The sequence below is a fragment of the Littorina saxatilis genome, linkage group LG8 (assembly GCF_037325665.1).
Source record: "Littorina saxatilis isolate snail1 linkage group LG8, US_GU_Lsax_2.0, whole genome shotgun sequence".
NCBI classification, from domain to species: Eukaryota; Metazoa; Mollusca; class Gastropoda; order Littorinimorpha; family Littorinidae; genus Littorina; species Littorina saxatilis.
Genome location: NC_090252.1, coordinates 9,545,776 through 9,555,414, shown reverse-complemented (window position 1 = coordinate 9,555,414; position 9,639 = coordinate 9,545,776). Strand labels below are relative to the sequence as shown.

Sequence of the window (9,639 nt, the reverse complement as noted above, 5' to 3'; positions counted from 1 at the left end):
TCACGATCCGCTAACTTCGACCATTATTTTTAATAGTCACTGAGACTCAGCATGTAACCTCTACGTATTTGTAGGTCAATTCTCTCACTGATAAGCCTGCGTTTGTATGAAGCAGATACATCATCGTCTTAAAAAAGCACTGGTGACTGATTCTCTTACATGGTGATTGTGTGACAGCTGTCTAACTTTTGTTTTTGTTGTTGTTGAATAGATGATTCATCATCCGGTGACACATTCACGATACGGGTCGTGCTGCCAGCATCCATGGGAGGCATTCTTATTCTTGTTCTTGCAGTCCTTGTGAGAGTTGAACTCATGAGGAGAAGTAAGTTTAACTGAAACATTGTGGAAGGGTCGTAGTTAATAGTGAACAAACCTGTGACAAGTTTTAAACAAGAGACAACTGAAATGTGTTTTATTCTCATGCTCTTTTTTTGTGTGGATTCAATCCATTCTTTTTTCGTCTTGTTTATCTTTCTGTTTTTGTTGTTGTTGTTGGGTTTTTTATCTTTCTTTTGGACGGGACAATGACTCCAAATGGTCACAACGAGAATTTAGAGATAGGCAGACACGCACAGAGCTACATGAGCTGTATTGTTTGTGTAATGTGAATAAAAGTGAAAATCCAGAAAAGGAGACATAGTTAATGTTCTAAACAGTGGAACAAGCTGATGTAATAACTTTTGGAAAGATCAGGTTTGTACAAAAAAACACATGTATATTTCCATCACAGATATTATCGCATTTTTACTGATAACATGACAAAAAATGTTGTCATTGGTCAACTAGGAACTGTATATCAATTGATATCGCGCAGGAAGTTCCCAGGGAATTTGATATCGTGCAGGAAGTAGTTTATCAATTTAAATTTTGAAGAAAAAAACTCACCTGAAGGAAACAAATGTCTCCCATTTGTTAAAATCACAAATTTATAAAAGAAAAGCAATTACATCAGAAAGTTTAAGCTGTGTAATGAATAAAAACAAACTTTTCCCTCCCAGCTTTAACAGAAAAGTAGTAGAAACGAATGTTACAATCTTACCGACTGAGGTGGGTGGAACAGCCACAAACAAAGCTGACCTTGAAAGTACCAGTACTCAGACAACTGTGAGATCTCTTGCAGTGTTTCAGCGCACATCATCACTAAAAACAAGGGAGGAAATGAGCAGCCGATTTAAACAGTTCGCACCTGCATGAACCATTGTCCACCCTTCTTAGTCGTAGCCATACAAGATCAACCCCAAAAAACTCAGCATCTTTCATACAGTCAGAGTGCCTTCGAAGGACGCCATTTTGGATGCGTCGTCTGCAATCAGCGGGACTGAGCTTCGACAACATTATTATGCAGTCCGTCGACACCGACAAATACCTGGAAGCTTTCTTGGGCACAGAAAATGAGCCAGAGGACTTCACTGATATTGCCTGGCGCACTTCAGTTCCTGCCATCGTTCAGAATTGCCAAATCGCACAGTCAAAAAGTCTACGACTGATGAACTTAGTAAATGGGACACTCTTCGCTGTTCCTTCCAACTCAACTGAATTTGTTAGCCTTTGTTTGTGATCTGTTTCGACCGTATATTTTTGTTCTTTTTTCATTATAAATGCCTTATTTTGTCTGAGAAGAAGAAACAGTTACTGAAAAATAAAAGTAAAAGTTGCGAAAGCAGGAAAAGACAATCCAACATTTCCAACATTAGATACATGGCAGTAGCCTCCCTTGCGTTTGTCCAACATCTTGAGACTCGGGTTAATGATTCCTACAGTGTTCCGAAAACGAATGCGATAAAATCGTTGTTGTTAGATTTGACTGTGATATCAACATTTATTAGTCTGAATGTCTCGAAAGGCTGAATCAGCTTTCTCGACATTCAGGCTGATAAATGTTGATATGACAGTCACATCTACCGATAACTAATACTGTCAGGCTTTTACACACAGTACAAACACCCTTTTATTTACACACTCACCGCTTTTGAACATAGTTAGTTAGTTAGTTAGCTGTTGCTTTTCGGGTCCAGCGGACCATAATAGGCCAAATAAGGACCCCGCTTGAGAACATCCTAGGTGCCCTACGTAAAGAGCGAGCAATTTTCAAAGAATTGATTTTTTGCGTGGTTTATCTTACCCCTGAGCCATCGCGAACCCGTATGATACAGTTTCCTTTTTTCCAATGCAGTCGTCAGTTTGTGATTTAAATGCGACTCGCTGTAAGCTTATCTGCAATAGCACGTTATTGTGTACCTCTGAATCTAAACGCAACAAACGGCTGCGATTCACACGAACTAGAGCGGAGACAGTTGGCTGTACAGAGGAACGGGCGCTAGGAACAACCGTCGTCTGCTGCGTGAAAGACGGTTTGCGTGACACGTTTCCGGGCTTTTTTTTTCAAACTTTCAAAACTTGGAATTGTACTGATCTTGTCTTGATGAAAAAAGAATTCTTTTATGATTTAAGAATGTTTGTGTAACAAGCTGTCAATTTATTATCTAGATTTTAAAAGTTAGTTCTAGCGCCAAAACGAGGCGCCTGATTTGCCGATCAGACGGTCCACGAAAATAAATTCTTTGAAAATTGCTCGCTCTTTACGTAGGGCACCTAGGATGTTCTCAAGCGGTGAGTGTTTAAACGAAAGGGTGTTTGTAGTGTGTGTAAAAGCCTGACAGTATCTGTGATGGTTGTACGGGAGGCTTACTGTGCCTTTAACTGGCCATATCTTACTGACATCATTCTCAGGAGAGACATGTTCAGAATGATAAGTGTAACAATTTGTATCCACAAGGACTGGCAGGCAGGAGGTCGAGTCTCACTCCTCCTTCTCCTCCTGCTCCTCACACCTTCAGACGTCCTGCACCAGACGCTGTGGCTTTCCACATACAGCCTGACGTAGAGGACGGGAGGGTATCCTTCCTCAGTGTGCAGGACCACGTTTATGAGGTGATTCCTGGAGAAGACTCAAGTAAGCTGACCCTCAAATCATGGGCAAAACATATTTACTAAAAGAATGATTCTAATTGTATAATAGTGCCTCATGAATCATTATGCAAGGAACACTATTTCCTGAATAACGGTTAAATGTTCAAGGCCAATTTAAGGTAATGAGAGGGGATGAAAACAGTTGCTCAGAACCATTTAAGTACAGATTAAGGAAAGAAGAAAAATACTTGAATACCCGACGATACACTAGTCACCAACATTCGTTTTTGTCTGGTATTGAACCAGTATCTGCTCCTTAGCCCATTCTCTTTCCGAGAATTTAATTTTATGTTATTTATATTCGCCAATCGAGTTCCAGTCCGTTTACATGTGTAGTTATACTTAATCTCCCTCTTCTTTCTTCAACTAACGAGTCAGAGTCGTCGCGCTAGGTGATGTATAAAACCAACAGGCAAATAGAGAGGCATCGCTCAAGATCCGGTCATTTGGTCACGGCAACCGGTCAAACTAAGCTGTTCTGTCTAATTCGTGGGATTGCTTCGATAAAACTTTGGGTCGAAATAAGACTGTATTAAAACCGTTATTGCTGCTATCATTGTTGAGACATGTCTGTTATCGGTTGTTAACAGTCAGCATATTAGAAATAACGGTTTTAATACCGTCTTATTTGGACCCAATCTTTTTTCGAAGCAATCCCGCGAATTAGTCAGAACAGCCGCAATGGGAAGTGGATCGCTCCTATCTAATCATTCCTGTCAGTCAGTAAAAGCATTCTCGTGACCTTGGGCAGCCAATCAGTCACCTGATGTGATGAATATTACCAAGTAAAATGCTCTCACACAACAATGTCCCCAGATAAATCATATGGAACATACGTTTCAGTTGCTTGGATGGTTCTTGTTTAAAAGAGAGCGAACGATTTATAATCGACGCCAGACAAAAAGGAAATTACGTTAAGATATAGTTAAGCCGTAAATTGAGTGACTCAATTTCACTTGATTTTGCAGAACTTTGACAATGACATTTTCAAGTCAGCAGGTCGGCATTGCGCACTCAATCCTGATTGGTCAAATAGCTATATGGTGCACTGAAATGGTAATAATGCTTTATAGCAAAACTTTGAATCGAAATCCTGTCAAGTGCTAGTACAACCTCTAGGGTGGACCGATTTATTGTCCGGTATTTTCATTAAAAAAACACGTTAAATACCGACATTTTAAAATAAATGAATTAATAAATAAATACAATAAATAAATACAACTTTCTATGTACACATACACCCAGTGGTGCAAGCTTTTGAATCAAACCTAGTGTTTAAGAATGAAGCACGATCAGAATACACTTGCGAAATGGTATAGGAGTTTGTATGATAGACTGCCGCTGATGGTGATAACGATGACGATGGTTATGTTTCTGACAGCATCATCAGACGACGCCTTTGACGCATCTCCACCTGACTCATCGCCAGTGTCACACAGCACCACATCTGATGACTCCTTGCTCCACATTGCCTGTCCTTCTTCAGACAGCAGCCTGCCTGAGGATTATCTGCATCCCGTCGCACCAGATGAAGATGCGTCTTCCAAACCAGAGATGATTGGTGAAAGCATGACAAATCTCCATGGATACCCTAATGAAACGTCAGCCACACCTGCACGTGCTGATCCGCCTTATGAGAATGTAGGCAACGCGCCGTAGAGTAAAATATACAACACGCGATGGGAGAGTCTGCGGTGGTGACCTACATTCACTTCTTCAGAGCATAAAGCGATACATTTCAAACTAGTGGCAGAGCTTTCACCCGCAGGACCTTCTGACAAAGTCGTCAGCTTGAAATGATTTGATGGTACAGTAATACTTCCCACTAACGACCTTGAACATGTCCAGAAAAATCGGTCGTAAATAGGGGGAATCTTTATTGGGAATCTGAGTGTAGAGTTTCATTGATTGAAAAATGAGGGTGTGACAGTGCCGTCTTAACTTTTACAAAAAGCCGGATATGACGTCATCAAAAGAATTTATCGAAAAAATAAAAAACACTTCCGGGGATATCATTCCCAGGAACTCTCATGTCAAATTGCATAAAGATCGGTCCAGTAGTTTAGTTTGAATCGCTCTACACACACATACTCACACACACATACACACACACACACACACACACACACACACACACACACACACACACACACACACACACATACACCACGACCCTCGATTCCCCCTCCATGTTAAAACATTTAGTCAAAACTTGACTAAATGTAAAAAAGAAAAAAAAGTTCCAGTGCATTTGGACATTTTTGCGTTATTTTCCGCTCGGCAACGGAACGAAGTGGAAAAAAGCTGAACGAAATGGAATAGAATGGAAAAAGGGCGGAAAAAGTGGCGTAACAGCGGACATTTTGTCCAGTTCCACCCAAGGGCGAGGGAAGTTAGGTAACGCGCCGGTGCGGCGTACTGGGTTAGCACATCCAACAGGCTAGACGTTATTAGTTCAATACTTGCATTGGTGTTTATACCGATAAAAGAAATGTTTTCAGGTTTTGGTTTAACATTCTTTGACCGAGTCCGGTAAACAAGATTTCATTTGAACTTAAAAGCTTACAGATGTTTCCCTGATTGGTTTATCAAATCAAATATTGTAATCACAGACACAACAGTGGTTTTACTGCATTCGGTAATTGTTTTTCAATCCAAAAAATAAAGAAATAGGGATAGCTTTGACCTAAGATTGTCCTCAAGAGCAATGAAAATGCGTTATGTGCAGCATTTTGTTTTATGTGTTTTGTTCCCATGACACCGAGACAGAACTATCGGGAATGTTTGTTTCCCTAAAACTCCAAAGCCAAGAAAGAGTTATCTACCTTCTGCCTGGTTGCTGGAGTCTCCTCACGTGCTAATGTTGTTTGGAGTTTATTAAACGTTACCAACTTTCTTGGAATCTCGTGTTTATACTTAGTGAAGTTTTGACAATGGGTGTGTGTGTGCGCTCGTGGTCGCGCGCGCGTGTATGTGTGTGTGTGTGTGTGTGTGGCGGGGGTTCTCTCTCTCTTTCTCTGCTGCCCCAGAGTAATCCAGGATTCAAGCTGATTGCTGGTGATTATCGTTCGGTTGCTAGGTGTTTACATCCCTTCAAATTTACAGACGGAAAGAAGCAGAGGGTGGAAAGTGTAGGGAGTCGACTCGCGGATCTCGGTTTAGGCCGTAAACCGAAGTGTAGTTCAGTACTGTACAATAGCACGCTGGTACCATAAGTGTACATTAAACACACACAAAACGTGTTCCTTGGAATAGTAAGTGCTATTTGATATTGACCGCAGAATGGAAAATATCAGTAACAGAAGAAGAGTTGTACTGCTAAGAGAAAATGATTTGCTGGGGACAAAAAGAGCCTTTACTATATTCAAATTTGGTCATAACGGCTCTCAAATGGAGACGTCAGACAACGAAATAGCGAAAGGGATGCATAAACCTGAAAGCCTGTAAATTTGGTCAAAACCATTTCAAAAACAAAAGGGTTCATTTATAAAACGCAACTCTCCTCAGGGTAGCATCGTAAATGGAAGTGCAGTCGATCCTGCCCTTGCGACCTCCTCTCAATAGCGACAACCTGCTCACATCGACCACTCTGAAATATCAAGGACAAGTATTTTTGTTTCTTTATTTGTTTTTATTGTGTGTTCAACAAACAAGAAAGGTAAGTTGGAACGTTTAATTTGACAAAACCAAACAAAACGTTGACAAATATATCGACCCAACGGTCTTTTAAGAATACTGTTCTTAAAAATACCATGTGCCTTTCTTAGAATGACCCAGTGAAACACATATGACGTATAACAATTATTGTGATGTCAGTTCTTTTTTCGTTTTATTTAAACACACACAAAACGTTTGTCTTTGCACTTAAAAGACCGTTGGGTCGATATATTGCCTGTTTGCCTTACGCCTGAGACCAGGTTTTTCAAAAATATCTCGCGATCTACACATATTTTGCAATACGGATAAGAACATGATAAGTAGGTCAAAAGTATACCTAATTTGATTTACAGCTACTTCAATCATTACTTTCCTCTGGTTAATTTCTTCATAAAGACTACTTAAAATGACTCAAATGTTTCCCCCTTACCAGGCCTCAAGAAACATACAGGTAATTTTTTTAACCTCTGCCGTATTACCAGACTCGTATATCTCGTGCTGACATGATACATGTCACACTATTCACCAAAGCTTGAAGATAACAGTCAGCCAGTATATGTATCTGACTTTCTGCGTCTATTTGCATGTACTTGTGAACGCATATGTACACACACACACACACACACACACACACACACACACACACACACACACACACACATACACCACCACCACCACCACCACCACCACAAGAACCACACACACATACACACACATACACACATACACGCACTCTCTCTCTCTCTCTCTCTCTCTCTCTCTCTCTCTCTCTCTCTCTTTCTTTCTCACACACGCTGGAGAAACATAGATAGAACACCGTTCCTATGAGGCAGGAATGCTTTCAGCATTTGAGACAACCCCTTTAACAACAATTGTTCGATGTGGGCAAAACCCGACACAGTCCTGCCTGGTTGACACAAACATTACGCCATGAAATGCACGAGTTTGACCTCTATTTTGCAAAACTGGTCCAGGGGCCCTGGCAATGGCCCACATTTTATCATCTGGTACAGGAAATTATGAAGACCTAATTAATACCAATGTGCCTATAGTCTACAAACGTAAACTCCTGTTAGGTATACTTTATGGGAACATATTTTATTCTTCTTCATTTATAAAAATGTTTGTAGCTGGCGAGATATTTTTGAAAAACCTGGTCTGAGGCGTAAGGCAAACGGGCAAATATGTGTTAACCTTTTGTTTGGTTTTGTCAACGTTCGTATATATATATATATATATGACCCGGCCGGGGTTCGGACCAAGGACCTCCCGCTCACTGGGCGGACGCCTTACCACTAGGCCACTGTGTTGCGGTTTTTGGCACGAGTAAATGTATTATTTCCGTGTTTGTATATATAGTGAGTACATTTGCATTTTTATCTTGTTCGATTCATTCTAATGATTAGACTGTTTGCACTCGTTTGTGGATATTCCGCATAACGACGTCGACATGGAATGTTGGTGTAACTCATTACAGACAGCTTTTCAGCAGAAGGCCAAAACTGATTAATTGTCAATTAATCAATCAATATGAGGCTTATATCGCGCGTATTCCGTTGGTACAGTTCTAAGCGCAGGGATTTTAAAAAAATTTTTTTAATGCAATTTATATTGCGCACATATTTAAGGCGCAGGGATTTGTTGATGCCGTGTGAGATGGAATTGTTTTACACAATACATCACGCATTCACAACGGCCAGCAGATCGCAGCCATTTCGGCGCATATCCTACTTTTCACGGCCTATTATTCCAAGTCACACGGGTATTTTGGTGGACATTTTTATCTATGCCTATACAATTTTGCCAGGAAAGACCCTTTTGTCAATCGTGGGATCTTTAACGTGCACACCCCAATGTAGTGTACACGAAGGGACCTCGGTTTTTCGTCTCATCCGAAAGACTAGCACTTGAACCCACCACCTAGGTTAGGAAAGGGGGGAGAAAATAGCGGCCTGACCCAGGGTCGAACACGCAACCTCTCGATTCCGAGCGCAAGTGCGTTACCACTCGGCCACCCAGTCACAGTCGTGTTTGTATTGTATTATGAAATAGTGTTTATAGTTGTACCTGGTATGAATAGAAAAATAAACGAATGTTGAATAATGTATTGTCCATCGTATTTTCAAGAATATTTCTCATGAAGTATGATTAACTTAGTCTAAAGCACAAAAACATTAACATCGCCAAGAATCGAGTTACGCCAAAATTACAGGACGACGACGAGATTAAGTATGAGTTTTACTCGGCATTTGACGTCACATGGCTCAAAGAAACGAAATGAAATGTTCATTCGATACGTCATGTGTTATTTCTAATATGGAGAAAAAATGAATATCAACATGACCCAGCAGATGTTAATAATTGGCAATCTAGTGGCTGCTCCGCCTGGCGTCTGGCATTATGGGGTTAGTGCTAGGACTGGTTGGTCCGGTGTCAGAATAATGTGACTGGGTGAGACATGAAGCCTGTGCTGCGACTTCTGTATGGAAAGCCGTTTGGCTCATAACCTATACGCGCGTAATAAATAATTCATACGCGCGTAATAAATAATTCATACGCGCGTAAGAAATGATTCATACGCGCGTACTAAATAATTAATACGCGCGTAATGATTGATTCATACACGTGTAATAAATAATTCATACACGTGTAAGAAATGATTAAATACACGTGTAATAAATATTTCATGCGCGTGTAAGAAATGATTAAATACACGTGCAGGAAATAGTTTATACGCGTGTAAGAAATGATTAAATACACGTGCAATAAATATTTCGTGCGCGTGTAAGAAATGATTAAATGCACGTGTAGGAAAAGATTTAAATACACGTGTATTTTAATCATTAGATACACCTGTAATAAATTAAAACTTGAATCGGAAAATATACGACTTGCAAAGCAACAACTCTCGTCTATTCTACTTCCGGTTCGCGCGCGATTGATCTCTCAAAATGGCGACGCCGCTAGAGGGGATTTTTTTGGATCAGACCCGCCGAAAGGTGAACCATT

At 40.5% G+C, this 9,639-nt stretch overlaps 1 protein-coding gene across 1 annotated transcript; it reads left to right on the top strand.

The window, feature by feature from the left end:
* The first annotated feature begins 315 nt into the window (after positions 1-315).
* LOC138974496 (uncharacterized) lies at positions 316-5,860 on the top strand. The gene is made up of 3 exons (XM_070347214.1): positions 316-325; positions 2,780-2,956; positions 4,355-5,860. Exons 1-3 carry the CDS (start codon positions 316-318, stop codon positions 4,630-4,632), a joined length of 465 nt encoding a protein of 154 aa, XP_070203315.1. The 3' UTR covers positions 4,633-5,860.
* Positions 5,861-9,639: the final 3,779 nt, after the last annotated feature.